This window comes from Fonsecaea nubica, assembly GCF_001646965.1.
Source record: "Fonsecaea nubica strain CBS 269.64 chromosome Unknown Scaff8, whole genome shotgun sequence".
NCBI lineage: Eukaryota > Fungi > Ascomycota > Eurotiomycetes > Chaetothyriales > Herpotrichiellaceae > Fonsecaea > Fonsecaea nubica.
This window is the reverse complement of record NW_019173681.1, coordinates 452,571-471,550: the sequence shown is the minus strand read 5'-3', so window position 1 is coordinate 471,550 and position 18,980 is coordinate 452,571. Positions and strand designations below refer to the sequence as shown.

Here is an 18,980-nt window from a genome sequence, read left to right as displayed (position 1 = left end):
CGCTTGTCCTTACAGCCTTGTTTTACGCGCCGTCAGTCCAGCCCCTACAAGAGCTGACAGCAACAGCTGCTCCGCCGCTTTCTTCACCGTTTCCTTCCAAACTCAATACAGTCCTGCCACCCTCGAACTTTGTGGTCTGATCCCAACGTTTGTTCATAGATAACCAACCATCATCTCTCCACCTGCGTTGTCTTCTCAATGGAAACTTAGCTTGTCGTTGGGTACCATTCAAGTCTGTTTGAGTCAAACGTGGACGCCAACTTCAGCCTTTACTCTTGATCGCTCACAAGCCTGAATGGCTATCAACATCTTCTTATCCCGATAATAGCCTTCCTGGCTCTGGCCATTGCTGTGGATGGCGGACAGAGGATCTCATGCCAGTTCTGCCCGCACTCCTAAGAGGTCGACTCGCTCCTATCGATGGTCGCCGACTCCTGCATCTGGTCCCTTCAAAGATGGGTTCATTGAGATTAAACCTCGACCAAATAAGACACCCGCCAGACCCGCCTCACCCGCTCCATCGACCACCCCGTCGACTATCTTGGGTACCATAACCGGAACGAGGTCAATATGGTCCCCAGATGATCAATCCCGAAATGCACCACCACAGGACTCATGTACTCCGGTCTCGGATCTAAATTCAGCACACAATGACTCACGCACAATCGTTCCAGAGAGCCCGGTCGACATTAATCGAAAGCCATCAGCATTGCTACCAGATCATGCTCCCGATAATCCGAGTGCTGAGGAATCAATGCCAACGACAGGATTTATGAAGCCAAATACTCGCGAAGGAGACCGGGCTCGAATAGGAACGCCTACACTTAGCGAGGCAGACGGTGTCTCTTCCAATTCCTATTCTCTGCAGTCACCACCGCCGATACGGCATGTGTCCATCAAGTCCCTGCTAAACAGTCCCTCTAAAACTCGCTCTCAACAGCAGCCGACATCTACAGGTCGCACCACTAAGCGGAAACTGGACGCGAACGGGGACGAGGCGCGGTCAATTCGTCCAAGCACTGCTTCCGAGCGGTTGGAGCGTTCAGGGCAGCAGCTGCCCACCCCTCAGGAGTCCCCGGCAAGGCCACACGTTACCCTCCTCAGCCAACAGCTAGAATCTTCACTAGCTGCCATCGCCACACCCGAGTCAGATCAGTCGGCGGATTTTAACTATGGGAGAATCGATATGTTGCGAGAAGCCTGCCAACTCAACGACCAGTTTTTCCTCCTCGCACATTTGATTTGCAGTAATTTTATGCCGACAACTTTCGAGTTCATTGGGCCACTGAATCTGAGGAAGGAGCACTTTGATGGCCTCAAATCTCTGCGTTCGATTCTGTGTGGGGATATCAAGTCCAACAACTCAGACTTATCCGCGCTATTTGCGACATTCCCCTATCGCAGAGAAGCAATAATAAACGATACAGCCTGGCAACTTCATCCTGTTATGGCTGGCGTTCGCTCATGCCTCGAAACCTTTCATACCGCATTCAGCACATTAAAGGCTAGCTTGAGTCGAGAAGAGGTTCCACCCGCGCCAGTTCAGCTGATGACTGAGTTGAGGCTACCTTCTCCTGTCTTACGGAAGGCTGTCTTTTACCACCTTTATTCCAGCCACGCTGATAGCTCGAGCATGTTCAGGGAGGTTTTTAATCTCTTCAGTGAAGAAACGACAAAGCTGGTGGATATGTACACCCTCCAGCCAGCTCAGCTGGACGTATCTGAATCCGATTCCCGGGACTTGGTGGATGCATGGAGGGAGAGATACTCACAGCTCAAAGCACAATCTCTACGTCCTGCCGGACCCCATATAGCAAGCCGGTTTTCCACCACTCCGGCTAGCCACACGACTACTGCCTATTTTTCATCCCCATCTTCGAGCCGATCCCCCGAAAGACATTTGGAGCCAAACCAAGAGTCTTCCGGTGGAGTCGAATTGACAGCCACCACTCAAGTGCCACAATCCACCATAAGTGATACAAGTATACCTTCCACGGCACCAGAGGGAGAGCAGCGCTCGATGTCCTCCGCGCAATCATCAAGAGTGAGACCACCTACAGCCGACTCACAGCATGTAGTCCCACCACCAAGACCATCGCCGAGCGTTGAAAGACGGGCGACGCCATCGTCCACGGATATTTTGCCGAATCGAGCCTCAAAGGCTCGACGCCGTGCTCCGGCCGTCCCTCGATTTGTTCCATCGCACACCACTGCTGCAGCATCTGGAAGGGCTCCGTTACATCAAGCACGCACCCTCGATCAGGAACATGAAGACTTGGCTGATTCCGGTAGCAACGCGTCTACCACCACCCTCTACCACTTTGTCGATGACGCCATAGTGCTTCAAGAATGTATTCACACAGATTCACCCGTCATTCAGTGGCAGGTCCACATTCCGCACAACGTTTGGGTTCGAAGAGCATCCACTCTACCCGAAGGACAGACCGGCCCTAGAGAACGGGAGGCCGCAGATGGCAAGTTACAATTCAGATTAAGGTCTGTTGCTGTCGATGGCCGAGAGACACCGCCTTTTACACCCACCCAGTCGGATTTCCACAAGCGGACTTCGAAGTGGCCGATGCTCGCATCCGTGGTAATCAACGGAGATGTCGATGTTGACTTGAGCGATCGTCAACGTAGTGTCGGTCTAGCGTTAGATGTGACGGATCTCTTGAGCGAGGGCGATAACCAGATTGAAGTTGTGGCATACTTCCATCCGACAGAAAGAGATTCGCATTGCATGTATCTGATGGCAATCGAACTCATCTGCGTGGCAACTTACGACGAGATTAAAGCCATGTCCACCCGACTCCCCGCGGCATGTGTTCAAAAAGAGATTTTGAATTCCTTCGAGACCAACCAGGATGGGTCTGAAGACCACGATCTGGTTGTCAAGCCCCCCAGCATCTACATTGACCTGATAGATCCACTTACGTCTTCTGTTTGGCGAACACCGACTCGAAGCCGAGAGTGTCGACACCGGGAATGTTTCGACCTGGAAGCGTTTCTCTCCTCTCATGCAGCGGGCGTCGACAAAGGGGGCCTGACGGAAGATCGTTGCTGGAAATGTCCTATATGTTCAGAGGATGGGCATCCAAAGTCGCTGGTGATTGATGGGTTTCTACTAGATGTACGCGATACTCTGGAAAGGAACAACCAATTGCATGCGCGGGGAATTCATGTCAGCAACGATGGCTCTTGGGTGCCCACATTTGAATCCCCTCCCTCCAGAGATCAACCTTGAGATATGACAGCTACAGGGAAGCCGACTCCTTCGTTCCTCGTGCATCAACAGTCTGGTCGCGCATTGTTTCTTTGGTCAATTGACGCGGTCCACTCTCTCCCTTCTTGGCTGAGCACACAAATCGTGTCAGGAATGGCTCGCCAATGTTTATTACGATGTTAAGATGTCAAGATATTAAACGTTTATGACATACATATTTTCGCCAGTGGTTCTCGCCTGCGTGAACGTCTACTCAAGGACGAGTGACGTCTGGGAGGTTTTTCGTCGCTTCATCGCCTATACCCACCGCGCGACAGGTTTTTGCCGTCCTTTGTGCATGCAGTTTAGTTTTGGTTTTCTCATGAGGTACAGGAAAAGGAGGCTGGGGAAACAGACCAAAATCAGCACGGCACCCTGTTTGATAGCGGGATTGGAGACAGGCCTGGAGTTTGGGACTTGGTATCACGGGGGGACAATGAGATCTAGTAAGAGCTGGCATGGTCGATTTGGGATCTCCGGCAGTTGAGGAGGTTGTCCTGAAATTAGCGCTTGCGCATTTGACTGGGTAAAGCAGACCCATTCCAGAAGAGCAGATTTGTTGCTTCTGGTTTCTCAATTGATCAAGAGGGAATGCATCGGTCTCTCGTCCACTCGAGGCCGTGGTCACAGTCGCTCAACCCTGCAGAACTATTTTTAACGCAGCTTGATATTGCCTCTGCCTAGATGTTTCTCTACTTGCTTGCCCAGCTCTCTGTGTGCTTTTTCCATCCATCTATGATCCGGTCGCACCCACTCGCCTCCCTTCTCTCCTCACATGTCGAGGATATGGATCAACATGGATCACGCGCAGGGAATTGGTCCCAACAGCACAACAGCACCATTTGATATTCAACCCTGACCCAGACATGGTTCAGCACGTAGCAATCTGGGAAGAGCTCTGTCATTATTCTTTGTTGTACATTTTTTTCTGTTTGTGAAATATCCTTCACCTTCGCTTTCGCTTTCGCCTTCGCCTTGCCTCCAGCATCAAAGTCGATCATCCCTGCCGACGAGGGAACATTGATACGCACTTACCCACCCAGTACCCGGTGTTGAACCCGATCAGGAAGACTCGGACAAGAAAACATGAAATTTTTTTTTTTAAAAAAAAACTTGAGTTGGTTTGGGTGGTAATACAAAGTACCGCGGACGTTGCCCTCCCTCAATCAATTCCGGGGTTGAGCTGGGCTCCCTGTGCTGCGCGCCGTGACCGGGTCATGGGCCCCGTTGTGGAAGTCGACGACGGGGTTGTGGGCGTGGCTGCTTGTTGCGGTGCAGCCCCTTGTCCTCGAACTTGCTTCCGAGCTGGTCTTCGGGTTTGTGTCGTCGTCTTCTTAGTTTCCTGCTTCTTCTGTTTCTTTTGCACTTTGTTCGCTTTCTGAGGAGGCCGCTTCGGTTTGCTGGCAGAGTTGGCTTTCCCGGTTGCGTTGGAGATGCCACTGCCGCGAGTCCCTGCTCTAGCGACAGTCCTGGTTTTCCTCTTTGTCGCTGTCCTGGGCGCGGGAGTATTTGGCTGCACAGGGGTAGGTGCTGGGGCGACCCTGGGTGTCCGAGGCCGAAGTTTCATGCGGTGCGTGCTGGTCGGAGTAGTGGTGCTAGTTCCCCTCGCAGTCGAAGCGCCCGCGCCGCTACTGCGTAGGGTCATGTCATGTCGCTTTGCAACAGATGTGGCTGGTGTTCCGGAATTGAGCTTGCGTCTTTTGAGAGGCATTTGCTCTTCTTCCTTGTCGTCGTCACTTCTTTCAAGACCTTGCGGGTTAGCATTTTGGCCCGGTGACTGTGGCCGACGGACCGGCTGCGGCGTTTGGCTCTTGTCTCCTCCAGAGAAGGATTGGAGCTGTGCCAGCAAATCCGGTTCCCAGATCGGTGATTTGCCAGTTGATTCTGGAGCTGAGGTGGAGGACAATTCTCGATTGGGCCAGCCACCAGCCGGAACCTGAGGTGAAGATGCTGAGCTGTCTGATGACGACGAACCCCCGCTTGACCGCCCGACTTTCGACACCTCTCGCCAGGTTCCGAACTTGTATCCTGATGATGGAGCCGGCAGTGGTGTATCCTCTGTGACTGAACTAAGGGTTTGCTGCTCATTCTGAGGGTTGTTATGTTGTGGTTGGCCTTGTAAGCCATTGCACTGGGATGGCAGCTCGGAGTTGGCAAGCTGTGACTCCGTCTGGACTGATTGAGGACCTGGAGTCTGTATGTCTTGCGAAGAGGGTGGTCCTGGCGGTGGCATAGCCGGCCCCTTGATTCTGGGAAAGGCCGGGAAGTCGTTGACATCCGGATCGGCGTAATGATTCTCTAGTAGATCAATAGGGCGCCCATCGGCCGAAACCCAGTGTTCAGGATCATAAAATGCATTGATGACGCCGCCTTGCTGAGGATTGAATGTGGCCTGTGTCTTGGGGCTGATAGGGGGTTGGTCCAGAGGCACCCTCCGTGGTTCTGGATTCCAGTCCACCATGCGGAAGCCAGGATCCCTCAACGGCACTCGGGGGATATGCCACGTAAAGTCGGGCAATGGTGCTTCGGGTTCAGTATGGATGTTTGCGTCGACTGGTACGGGAATACCATCACAAACCATTTGCTGACGATGCAAGGCACAGTAAGTCGGTACATAACAGATTTCCACGGTCGGGTTGCATTTTGGCGGTTCATTTAGAAAGTCACCAAACATGTATTGGTATCTCGGAATGCCATCTTCGTGCTGATTGCAGACCTCGGTGAAGCAGGGTATTTTTTGGCTGTCGACGCCGCCATCACAGAGGTTTTTAGGATCGTGCTCGTCGTAGTCTTCACCCGCATCTGCGGGTCTCCAGCACTTGGTGTAGCGGTACCTGATGATCTTGCACATGTTGAAGTATTGGGGGAGAAGCGTTTCACGTATCAGGTTGGGGCAGATTATTCAATGGGTTCTCACGTACAGAGTGAAGGAAGTAGACAGTAGTAACTCGAGTCAATGAAAACATGGAACCACAGGGCAACATCATTACAGCTCTCTCTTTAAGGCGCCGCCCACCTACCTTTGAAACAAGGTCATTCAGACCAGGTCCTATTATGGGGTTGTCTTTGTCCCCCATTGTGAATAGAATATGAATAGCAACAATAGATCTATTCCTAGGGCCAGCGGGTTTGTGAAGGACAAAAAAGGACAACAATAGGATGGCCTCAAGTGAATGGGCGCTACTGTAGACAAAGGCAAGAGGAACGAGGACCGACAAGTGAAGCATTGTCAATGTGATCAATATGATTTCGATAGGCATACACGCTGAGACGACGTTGCTAGTCACCGAGGTAGCGATCTCAGCCTTGGCGATGTGGCAGAACCCTATTCTGAAGGGTAAGAGACATGTATGATTGTTAGACGGTACGAGGGATGTTGGAGTTGAGGAGGAGAGTTGATATGCCAAGAATCAAAACGGGTCGTTTAAATATCACGTGATAGCGTGTGCACCATTGCGTGACAACTATGTACTCCGTACCTGCAGATGAGTACCTCGGCATCAGCAACCGCCAACGTGCTAAATGTTCTAGTAGGCTTCCGGGAGGGTTCTGGGCAAGTTTTCCCGTCCTAGCGAGGCCATCTAGCGGGCTGAAGCGGGGGACCCCTGCCTATGACGACCCTTGGATTGCTGCCCGTGGACCGCAGTTCCTACCTATCTGGGTGCCTAATTAGCAGCATCTCAACGCTGACTCGGCCCACGGCTCCATCTAGCAGCCCAGTGCAGCGATCCTCCGAAATGAGTACAATGTAAACACTCACCTTTTTTGTCAGAGCAATTAATTTCTCGAGGACCGCGAGGGCTGTTCCTCCTTCTTCCGTGTCAACCCGCTCGCTTGCTCAGGTTGCGCCTGCGTGGCATGTTCTCTTCCTTTCACAATTCAGTCGTCCTTTTTCCAGGCTTGAGCGTCTTCACCAGCCTCTCCTTTATCCAAGCAGCTTTTCACTTCTTGCATTCCTTTGCTCTCAAAGAGCCCCGTATTGCATCAGTCCTCGCGGCGCGAGGTCTGGAATGTTGGTTAATTTCAATCCTGTCGAATCCCTTGCCCCCCTCCCCCTCCAAACCCTCTTACTAGCACTTCTGGCCGGGTCGATCACCAATGGTGAGTATTTTGGGGCTTGCGAAGTCTCCGGTCGGCGTCATCGCTCCATGACAACACAATTCTTGATCCCACGAGACGATGGACGACGCCCATGCCCACCCCCAATCACCCGTGACCACCCTACACGTCCGCTCACGGTCAATACCATCGTCTTTCCACGAGTGTCCTTCTAGTCATACAACACCCAAGTCCGCACCTCACACTCGACAGCAGAGACTGCTCCAGACTCGTCACGCGAAGTTCTCGGCACAGAGCCTTTCAGTGAATGGCATCAGCGTCCCATTTCCTTCCCTAAACCGCTCATCCGAGAACGACTCTCCGTATTTTCCATCACCAAGGTTTAATCGACGAGAAGAGAATGGCATTGACTTGAACAAGGCCGAGAGGTTGAGCGGTGCCTCTACGGAATCTGCCATATTGGCTGAGATCTCGAATGCCAATACTTGCCGGATTCGAGGTTTGAAGAAACGGGCTGCTCTACCAATCTTCCAGGATTCCCCAGAGAAGAGCATGATCCGTGACACCGGAGCCAATACACCATCAGTCTACCACGACGCATACAGTGACTTACACCCTCCCTCAGGCCCCGATTCCTTGCGAGAAAGTCCTGTCAATATGGGCCTTAGAGAGGTCTCGGTGAACCTTCAGAGGTCTTCACCTCGCAAGGATTCGCCATATTATCGCCAAGTGCGTTCGGGGTCACATCGTAAGGCTTCTCAGACGAAGCCGAGATTCAATTCAGAAGAGTACATAGAACACATCGAAAATGAGTTACAGATGGTCAAAGACGCCATGTATTCACCCACCACTCATATGCACTGGAAAGAAAAGCTCCGAAAAGCGAAGGAAGAGAATGAACGTCTGAAGAAGGAGATGGAAGCCATCAGGGCCTCTTTCGAATTTGAACTCCATGAAACAGTCGAAAGATCGACGGAGATGGAGCTCAAATTGAAACGCAGGATTAAGGATCTAGAAGAAGAGGTCGAACTTAAGAAGTCGGTGATCCACGATCTAGAATGCGATCGCGAAGAAAAGAGGTCTGACCAAAACGCCTTGGAAGTTCTAAAGGCGAAGATTGAGAAGCTGGAGGAAGAACGATCAAGCCTGGAGACGACAAATCGCGATATGACAAAACGCAATGAGGTCTTGACCCAGCTTCTGGCCTTATCGCCGACAAAAGCTCAACCCTCCAGCGGCATACCCACTCCTAGGCGAAAAAGTGGCCGTCCCATGTCACTCGTTATCCCAAGATTGTCGACATCACCAGTCCTCCCGACATTCCAGAGCAGACCCCAGTCAATCGTGGCATCCCCGGCACTTGCGGCCTCTGACTACTTCGCGGCGCATCCCCCGTCATCGCCGTTGTCGGCAAGTCCATTCGACGCCACTGCCCGCTCCTTGGACGCTGTCGATGATAGGCTCTCGATTGACTCCGTGTTGGAAGAAACCGAGCTACAAGATGCGCACGGCATTGAGTCAGGACGGGCAACACTTGTCTCTAGCTCTTCAAATAGCCCTGATATGCTAGGTGGACATGTTCGTACGCAAAGTCGGTCGCAGACAATCCTGAGACATCCTTCGAAGAGGCGGCCTCGGAAATTCATGCCTGGATCAACACAGCTAAAGCCATTGCTTTTGCCAACATTCACGGCCGAAAGTGGTAACCTTCCTTCGACCACACCTATCACGTCACCCACTCGAGGACTCCCCATTCTCCCTAGCTCTGAGATAAGACGATTTGAAGAAACTCGATATACGCATGCAGTTCATGGAGACTGCCTCGAGACTCCCTTTCCGAGTCCAGACAATTTTCTCGATCGTCCCGGAGCAGATTATCAGAGCTTGGACGAGGTTTTCGCCAGTGATGAGCAAGCATTCCAGCCGGAGGTTCTCCAAGAGCCTCTCGAAGGACTTTCCTTTTCAGGCAACATGGCTCAGTATCAATGTCCACAGCAGGCAGGCGAGATTGAGTCGACCATGGAGCCTTGCTCTAGCCCACAAATTCGCTCCTGGGTTTCGAAGACAATATCTTCCCTGCCTGGAGATGTGGCGCATAATCCGCATCACACCACCGTTAGTATGACTGGGGGCGAAGATGAAGACGCCCCTGATATATCTGGAAACAGTAAAGTCTTCAATCGGCGATATCCTCGGTCAGACTTGGAGAGTTTAGATGCATCTCATTTCCGAGGTAACGTTGACATTCCTCGTCCCTTATTTTCAGACCATCGAACCCCCTGCGGAGGGAATTCCTCCCCCTCCAGCGGTTACCCTGACTCGCCACTCAATCCTCGAAAACGGAGGAAAACAAGCTCAATATACGAGTCAGAGGACTCGAAAGATGATGCTGTTGATCATGAATACCGCAATGGTCAGATGTGTCGACCCAGTCGCCTTGGAGTCGTCACATCTGGCTCTATCGCCGAGCGGAACACGCGGAAGTCGATGAACGAGTGCCCTTCTCTTCCAAAGAAACAAGCCACCGGCCCAACGCGCACTCCTCTTGAAATGTTACAGCATCGTGGCATAAGTTCCAAGCCTCTAGCGACCTTGACGATCCAAACGGTTTATGCAACCCTATCAAGGTATACGACGTACATTCAAGGCTTCAAACGAGATCCACTGTCTCTGGCACGGCGGGTCATAGCAAATGCCTGGCGGTCAAACTGGGCAATGTTCGGAAAACTAAGCTGGTGGGTACTTGGGTTGTTCATCGGCTACCAGCGACCAAAGACCGATCACGAAGACTGGGACTGGGCAAAGTACGACGGTGAAAGTATTGCTGATCAGTGCTGTCTTCCGGATCCTGATCAGTCTCTCACTCAACCCTTCAGTCGATCCATATCCGAGGCTGGTCCGGAACGCTCTGGTGGCAAGATCGAGGAGTCAGAAACCCAAGCACAAACATCTCCTCCTTCATCAACCTCTGCAGCCAACCGTATCCCTCCAGCGAACGGGCCACAAAATGGCTGGGGCCGATCATTGTATCTCTGGGGCAAGTTCAGCGTAGCAATTATGCTTGCTGTCGGGGGCGCCATTGTCAAAGGACCAGCTGAGATGTTGCGTGACGCTGACGATCGAAGGAAGTCTCGGAGCAACAGCCTTACTGAAAATGGGACGGCTAGCTGCCAACCTCGCCGAGCCGAATACAGCAAAGCAAATAGAGCTGCCGACCACCGCAAAGATGTTGGCTTACAGCATCACTCTAGTCCGTCGAGGGTGGATGAGACTCCCGATGTCGCTCGCAAAGCTCGGAGTTTCAGCTCTCCAGCGATTTCACCACCGATGCATATGCGTACAGCGTGTAGTGCCGATGGAAATATAGAGCATCGAAACCTATCGACAGTGTCGCTACCCTCGCCCAACGAAGCGCTGTTTGGGAAGGATGTGAGTTGGTGGGGTGAAGACACTTTGAAACCTGCTAGAAGCGATCGAAAAGGCTTGGACTCGGTCTTCGAAGCACCAGACTATGTCAAATCTATGCCCGACGAGGCTGTCACTCCATCCGCTGAGCATGAGCACATTGAAGGAGAAGCGACGGATGGCGAGCAGAGCGCAGTCAATATTCCAAAGCAACACTAGTAACGTGGGGGCTCAGAACACAGACGTCTTCAAGCATGCCGCGAGTTGGAAAGAGAAGAAAGCTGTACTCATTTGTACGACTAATGACTTGCATGAACAGAACTGAAGCATAATGCATAAATGCGTCTCCCTGGATTGCATTGGACATGAACTTGTGGAGGTGATATCATTAGCTCCGAGGGACGACGGGGATGTCAAGGATCGTGGGATGTCGAATGAGCACATTGAGACGAATGAGATGAATGATGCAGGCGATGAATAAAGTATCCAACTGGGATTGCAACATCTGCCACCACCAAGACAAAGATACGCATCGACGAACAGGTCGATGCTGGTGCAGAGAGGCCACCCATTGCTGTCAATACCACTAACTAATTACTTTGACCTTTTCTTCTTCTTCCTCTCACTATTACCTCCTCTCAGTGTCTGTCCGCCCAAAACCTTCAGGGGCTTTCTCAGCCTCAGCTCGCCCAGCCTCGGGCTTTCGGGAACAAGGCTGAGTGCAACACCACACCCGTTGCTATGTATATAACACTCACTCCTCTTTGTGTTGAATGACGGCTTGGGGATTCCGAAGATCCATGGTCTCGGGAAAGCAGCTACTGGAACAGACATATCGCTAAGAGGCAGGCAGGCAGGCAGGCAGGCAGGCAGGCAGGCAGGCAGGCAGGACATGCAAAGGACAAGAGCACGAGAGCACGAGAACACAACAGGACTGATCGTAAAGCAAAGTCAACTTTTGGACTGGGTGTTACTGACAAGTCGGTCGTCGACTCTCCCCTTCTATGTAGATAGCTCATTGCTATATTTCCCGCCCCCGTCCCCATCCTTAGGATGGGATGAACCAAAACAAGAGGTGCCGTTGACCATCCTTAGCAGCCAGATCCTCGAGCATTTCCCTTTTTTTCCCCTCTTTGGGAAAGGGGCTAGGCGGAGAGTAGTTTTCCCCGAGAACGATCCTAGTGACATGCCCGTCGAGTTGGAGGGATATTTGGATTGGACAAAGGAAGGAATCGACGAAAGTGGTCATACATTCCCTCCTGGGCTAGACCTGGTTCTTGGTAGTGGAAGACTGACTGGTAATATCAACATCTAGCATCGCTCGTGCCTTGGGTGCAGGTGAAGCGTAGTGTGCAGGGGTTTTGTTTTTTTGTTGTTTTTGAGAATCCGTGTGGTTACAGCCTTCCCAACTTTTCAGTGACCAGTGACTTGTTAATAACAGTCTCACTTAGCGAGACACGAGTCGGGTACTGACTTCAACCATGCCAGCCGAGACCTCGACTGTCAGACGTTGTCGGTGTCCGGTGTTAGAGAGGAGCGCATGTCAAAGGTGCTACCGAGAGCACCCATTCATGCCTAGTAACACAGTCGAGAGGCGGCATACACCTTGCTCACTCGACGCCGGAGTTGACAGCTGTGGATGGAATCAGGCCTCGCTGGCAAAGAACAGTTTGCCGTTGATTCGGGCTTTGGTTCGGGGTGATAAAGGTGACGTCGGCAACAGAACAACTTATTCCTGTTGGGTCTCAATCCTTGTCCCTCCCACTCTCATCCGCGGGCAGTTTGCCTTGAGCTCTCAGCTTCCTCTTCTCCCCCACATCCCAATTGTGCACCCGTGCGATTGCGACTTCGAGTGTCGTGATTTGCACCCTCAGGAACTCAAGATCCTCATCGCAAGCAGCAAGACTCTCTTTTGCTTTGTCCAGTTTTCCTTGCAGGAGCTCTTCTGCTTCGTCGAGCGGGTAGGCTACCATGACATTAGCCCCAAGCCAGAGGTAGACATCGTTGATCTCGGCGGGTTTGATGATGGCTTTGGCGTAGAGGGTATCTTGAAGACTGAACGTTGTTTCAATCTCATCTGCCGCCACGGGCTTTTCCCCCAGTAGATCGTCCTCTTCTATATCTTCCTCTCCACTTCCGTCCTCACCTCCCTCTTTCCTCTCGGCAAGATCCCGCCTCTTCTTCTTCAGAAACTTGACCACCTCCAGCGTCCTCTTCATCTCTGGTAATTTCTCCTTCAAGCCAGCCGCTCGACGCTCCACGTTTTGCTGCATGAATGTATACTTGGAAACCATTTCTTGAAACCTCTGCAGCGTAGACTCCACCTCGTCGACGGACTTGACATAGTCTGTCACGTTGTTCATAAAAGGAAAGGTAGGGATGCCTCGAGGGTTGGTTTCGGTGGCCATTGTCGCTGCCGTGGAGCTCTCCGGGGGTGAAACAGACAGGCAAGTGGAAATAAACGGATAGTGCTGAACTCGACCTAGGGTTTCCCAGTTACAAGCTTCAGCCTTGAGTCAGTGTCGGAGTGGTTGCTGTGAATTGTTTTCTTCATGCTCTTTGAGAAAGAATGGCGGCGCGGGGAACTTGGGTGCTCAGTAGCAGAATGACCGGAATTTCGTTTCTCCGCATCAACAGATAGAGATACCTTTACCAGTTGCCAGCTCGCCAGGTGCTTGGATGTTGACATACGCGGTCCATCACGTGCTTCTACCTGAATCACGCATCCTTTCAATAGTGGTCAAGGGCTCAAAGATCAAAGCAGCAAATTGTATTTCATCGACTGGCTTCACTAGTCAAAGCACAAGCTATGGCTATCGCCTTTATGAAGACCATACTTTTGAGGGACACCTCTTTCCGAAGGTCATCCATTTGCTCGTGAGAGCCTCATATCTCTAGTCCGGGTCAGTCCTCACAAGAGCCCAAATTCTCAAGCCAATAATAACATGTTTTCTCTCGTAATTCTTCATCACGTATCGTTACACATTTGCCGAGACGGCTCTTAATGTCCCTCCGTGCGGTAGCAGTAGCCGCAATCCATAATCCCCTCAGATGCCAAAACCGTGTCGTTAAAAACAAAACCATTGTCTGGTACAACGTTGTACATTATGCCTTCACCCCATCATCAGTGCCCTTCTCTTTCAACTTCTGCTGAGTTTCCCATCTTTGCCGGCTCTTGCTCATTTCGTCTGCATCAAACGCTGGCACTTCCTGGATAGCAGGTTCTCCGTGGCGACTAGGAGACCGCAGACCAGTGATTTCCGAGATAGTGGCATTCGATCGCATTCTCCGGATGCTAAGTTTGTTCTTGAGGCTGCGATCTTTTCCCGGTGTCGTTGGTGGTCGATCGTGGTTATCGGGCGCCACCATGTCTGTCGAAATAGACGGGGTACGTGGACGTAAGTCGTCTTTGACATTACTCCGACTCTTCATTTTCCGGAGTTCACGAGCTATCCGTTCCAGTGTTGACCCTGACGACTTCTGCGTCACTGTGATTTCGTCATCTTTAGGAGGCGGAAGTGGCTTTTCGGGAAGTTGTTTGTCTTGAGAGGCGTGACGGCTGGGACTACGACTAGCATTGCTGAAACTGCTGCTTGTACTAGGTCTGGTCGTGTGACTCTTTTGGCTTTGTGCCGACTTATTGCTTTGGGCAGAGTTGCGATTTGATGAGTTTTCGGAGCCAAAAGAGATAGCCGAGTCAACCTTTCGGCGGCCTTCCTCCTCGTGTTCAAAGGACTTGAAAGAGGAAGTGGTCGGTGACGGGGTGTGACCGGTGATATCGTAGCATTCCTCGATGACGCTGTTTGCCATGCGAACATATTTGTCGAGGGTATCACGCAGACTGACCCAGCCATTTGGGTCTTCGGCTTTCTTAGCCTGATTCATCAAGTTGGTCAAGACCGATGGCCCGCTCTTCTCTACCGCAGAGATATACTTGAAGAACCCATTGCGTTGTTGGGTCAGAATTTGAGGCGTGAGTTGGGCAGTTGGTTGCACAAAATGCCCAGCATTCATGTTGATGGGTGGATAAAGGGTATTAAGCATAGCTAGGCAGTTGCCCTTGTCGAAAGGCGTCAAGGTAAGCTCGTTGATCAAGGTCCACCTTCTCAGCCCAACATAGACCTGAGTGTAGAGGGCTTCCACTTTGCGCTCCCTCTCTTCGATTTCGGAGACCCAGCGCAGCACGCCGGGGTACTTCCGCGCCAGTTTATCTCGGTGACTGAGGTCATCTTGGTCAATGCCTAGCTTATCCAAAGCGGCCACCACCTCACGCCGACGTCTAACTTCAAGATCCTTTAGATAATCCATGGCAGTCAAAGCTTGGGGAAAGTCGACCTGATCAAGCTCGCGGGGAAAACATCTCCGAACAAAGTTTGTGATGAAGCTTGGGGGCAAGGATGTTGGCTGAGAGGGTAGCTGCGAGATGTGTTGCATGAGATTGGCACGCAACTGAGCAGCAGCCGTCATGGTGGTCATGTTTTGTTGCTCGTCGGCGGTGATAGAAGACTTCCTAGGGAAAGCATTGCCAAGAACCGTGTTGGGCGACGGCGTTGGTGGACACTGTTGTTGATGTTGAGTGGTAGCATTGAGAGTGTACATTGTTCGTAGGGGGATCTCGTAAGTACCAGGATAGGTTAACAAGTGCTCCAGAACCCATGGGTAAGCCGCGCTCCGAGAGCTATCATCTCCCTCGGTGGAAGACATTATGGCTGCCTCTCAGCGTGACGTGCAAGCACGCTGGCCGAACAGACCGGGTCCAAGTAGGGATTCGAGGTCAAGGTTTTGACTTTGGAGAGCCAAACTCTTTCTCACGTCCCTGCAGCCGCGGCGCGATTGCAGTGACGATTCGCGAAAACAGAAAAACACAGACGGAGTATCCCAATTCTTCAAGGTCCTGCTCTTGTGGTCCGAGGTCCTGTTGTTTGTGATACCTGTTGGTCGGACCGTTGTTTACGACATTTAGGAATTTGTCAACAAAAGCGAGATTGTGAAACCTTTCAGGATGGCAGGTCAATGCAGTGAGATGTCTGGAAAGGTTTGTGAACCGTGCGGCAATAAGTCACCGGGCTTGCAAAATCGAGGTAGGACTACCGCAAAAACCGAGTCTTTGGTAGAGGTTCGTTAAATCGAAGGATTCGTCAATTGATGGGTGGTGAAAGGTAGCAAATAAACTCGACTTCAAGGAAAGGCTCTGTGATTCGTTACAGCGAGAGGTGCAGTCCGAGAATGCGAAGGTCAATGAGGGACAGGACGTGCAAGGTGTTGTGTGGTGTTGCGCACTGGCACTGAAAGCAAGCTTGAAGGAGTGTAGGTATGATGCAGCAAAACAACAGTTAACTGAGGTGGTGCTGGCGTGTATGCAGGTGTCTCGGAAACTGAGGTCGAGTGTTTGCAGAGAGATGAGTCCAGAGGCTCGAGTTCAGTTCTTGAGGACGTTGTAAGGACTGGGCACTAGGAGAGCGACAGACACTAGGGAACGGATACAAGTCGAGAATGCAAGATTTTAGCCTGGTGGATCCAGTTCGAGGTGGAGTTATTTTGACGATGGTGTCCGGACGGCGGAAGGGTGACAGGGGTGCGGATTCGATTTTTCGGAGGCAGGGGACTTGAGTTCTGGGTGTGGCGCTAATATTTTCTAGGCGTGGCTTCTAGGCATGGTAAAGCGAGGGCAGGAGGGGATGCGGACGGCAACAAGGGCGAACTAGGGCACACTATGCCAAAATGCGTAACGGCACATAGTGGCCGCCCTGGCTTGCCTGGGTACCTGGGGACTTTGGGTCGGGCACTTCGGGGGTTACCTACAAGTACGTGCCTACCTGAGCCACGGTAATATCCTCATACTCGTACTCGTACACCCAAGTAGTGAGCACATCTGACTCGTAGAGGTAATAACACACAGGCTACGGGCCCACGGACCCCCACTACTGACACCTATACCAATTCCCTGGGTACCTAGAATACCCAGAGATCACCTCTTCAGGAGGAAGGATAGCCCAACCCAATGTTCAATGTTTGTTATGTGTGTACACTACTTGACTTTCTTCACATCCGTGTTTCGCACTGATTGCCATGTCCCTGCTCCTGATCCTCCCCTCCTCGTCTTTTACGTTCGGCACAATATCTACCAGGTGACCGGCCGGTGGATGCCGGCTTTGGAGGGGGTTCAGTCACTGGTCACTGTCAAACTTTCAAGGCCTGCATATTTCTGTCTGACCTTGTTTGTCCTGCGATCTGTTTGTTGCCCCAGTCAAAGTATCATTTAAGTTCTACTCTGATACACTTCGCTTTGACCTATTCCCTGCTTCTTCTCTACGAGTTATCTTCGAGTCTTACTTTGTACCTGCAGCGTACAACTAGCTCACGTTCTAGGGATTTTGGTCCATCCTCAGTCCTGGTGGGTTTTCGTCCCAGCAGCCCAGCTTTGGAATCACCCGACTTTGACCAGGGCATGCCGGCGGCCCACCATGGAGCACGCAGTATTGGTTCGCTAATATGCGGCCCCAAGCCCTAAGAGCCCTTTCCTTCTGTGTCAGTCCAGTCTGTGCTAACCAGAAGGCAGGCTGAGAACTGGCGAATTAGCGAAAGCTCATTGCTGTCGAACCGCATGTGAAAGCTGTCGAAAAACAACTCCTCCATCACCATCATCGTTCATCCACTGCCTACCCAATGCTACCTAGCCAAACTAGAAAAAGTCCCTATCAGCTTGCGGAGCACATCCTTTCGTGCGTGGGTGTACGTCTAATGATGATGTTCATCACAATGCACTTTATTGAGGCTTGTGCCGCGTCCATTCAGCTGAACAGGAAACTCAGACATGTCTTCGCCCCTCGTGGCTGTGAGGTCGTGTCCCCTGATAAACACGGGGTATTAGTCAACAAGTAGCCAACCACTGCCGGGATGGTAAACTCTCGCAGACGCGTCGAACAGAGTTGGGCCTTGCACCCAAACATATGTCAATCTCGCCAAGTCACATCTGCCTTTGTCGAAGTCTTTGGATTGCCGAACACATACTGAGTGACTTGTTGGAGAAGCATCAGGCTTGATATTCTACCTCTGTTCTCCCAACTGAGAGTGGTTCAGCGGCCATTTCCCACCCCTGGCAGTGCCCTGGACAGGTCAATGCAGCGGTCGTCACGCCAAGGTGCTCGGGCTGGGATACCGCCGGAGAAAAATTCTGTGCAAGCTTTCAGGGATACCGTACAGAGTATAGGTAGACTTTGGTGCGCCAAACTTGGGTACGCGATACCCAACATGGTTTCGGGCCTCCGCTATCACCCTGGCATGTCCCTGGCCCAGGGTGCCTGAAAGCTGCATTCGGTTGAGCATGCGGATTATGCAGGGGAGCCGACAAATCGCGACTTTGCGCGTAACAGCTTGGTCGCTCGACCGACCACCGCGGATGCAGACTTTGAACCCGGCATCATTCGCCTGTTGCAAATCTGCAAGCTCGGCTGTCGACACTCCTCAAGACCTGACAGTTTGCTGCTAACCACTTATCGAGTCGTGCCCCTCCAAAAACCCAGGCCTGAGCTAATCACAGACCAGTGATCCCATTACAGTCCCCTTACCCAAAAGGCACCGCCGGAAAGCTACTATCCGGACAGAAAATCTTGTGGGCGAGAGGTTCTTGTGTCTCGAATGTGTGTCAGACTTCATGACGTCTTCCTCAGACTCATGCGGAGAATGTTTTCGTCAAAATTTTCAGATGGCACCAGCACATTTGAGGCAGCGAAGCCGTGGTAATCATAGGGAAAAAGTGCCTTGTGTGCCACCCTTGGAAGACCGTTGATTGCTCAGGTGAAGCGAGCAAGGGTCCAACTCCAAAAGCATGGCAGAGATGAAGGGTCCAAAACGTGAAGGAAAGGTAAGATGCTGAACCGTTTGCCTTGACACTAGGCCATGGTGATATACAGCCCGTGTAACCATCCGTTCACGGGCGGGCACGAGGTCGAAGTTTGCAATTCACAGGCCGCTCGGTTTGCTTCTGAGCTTCTATCTCCCTCCCATCCTCGAGGATCACCACCATCTCGTGACGATGATTGAGAGGGGAAGTCTACCTCCTTTGGGTCGTCCGACGTTGGAAGAAACCCCTCCACGAACCTACTGGACCCTCACGGGTGATCACCATAAGGGCGCTGCCTAGGGATCCCTATACCAAAGCCTTAACTGTCTACCTACCCAACTACCTTTCCCCAAACCCTAGCTGGGTTCGCAGGATGCATGGAACCGGCCCGGATCCGTGCCACATTCGTCG

General features: G+C 51.9%; 5 protein-coding genes across 5 annotated transcripts; 2 read left to right on the top strand and 3 right to left on the bottom strand.

The window, feature by feature from the left end:
* Positions 1-355: 355 nt before the first annotated feature.
* On the top strand, positions 356-3,244 carry AYO20_02013 (hypothetical protein; the record flags this gene model as incomplete). The annotated part of the gene is made up of 1 exon (XM_022640319.1): positions 356-3,244. The coding sequence occupies one exon, from the start codon at positions 356-358 to the stop codon at positions 3,242-3,244; it is 2,889 nt and encodes a 962-aa protein (XP_022503819.1).
* A 1,180-nt stretch (positions 3,245-4,424) lies between these two features.
* Positions 4,425-6,113, bottom strand: AYO20_02012 (hypothetical protein; the record flags this gene model as incomplete). The annotated part of the gene is made up of 1 exon (XM_022640318.1): positions 4,425-6,113. One exon carries the CDS (start codon positions 6,111-6,113, stop codon positions 4,425-4,427), a length of 1,689 nt encoding a protein of 562 aa, XP_022503818.1.
* Positions 6,114-7,441: 1,328 nt separating this feature from the next.
* AYO20_02011 (hypothetical protein) lies at positions 7,442-10,945 on the top strand (the record flags this gene model as incomplete). Its single annotated transcript, XM_022640317.1, has 1 exon — positions 7,442-10,945. The coding sequence occupies one exon, from the start codon at positions 7,442-7,444 to the stop codon at positions 10,943-10,945; it is 3,504 nt and encodes a 1,167-aa protein (XP_022503817.1).
* A 1,526-nt stretch (positions 10,946-12,471) lies between these two features.
* AYO20_02010 (hypothetical protein) lies at positions 12,472-13,134 on the bottom strand (the record flags this gene model as incomplete). The annotated part of the gene is made up of 1 exon (XM_022640316.1): positions 12,472-13,134. The coding sequence occupies one exon, from the start codon at positions 13,132-13,134 to the stop codon at positions 12,472-12,474; it is 663 nt and encodes a 220-aa protein (XP_022503816.1).
* A 697-nt stretch (positions 13,135-13,831) lies between these two features.
* AYO20_02009 (hypothetical protein) lies at positions 13,832-15,430 on the bottom strand (the record flags this gene model as incomplete). The annotated part of the gene is made up of 1 exon (XM_022640315.1): positions 13,832-15,430. The coding sequence occupies one exon, from the start codon at positions 15,428-15,430 to the stop codon at positions 13,832-13,834; it is 1,599 nt and encodes a 532-aa protein (XP_022503815.1).
* Positions 15,431-18,980: the final 3,550 nt, after the last annotated feature.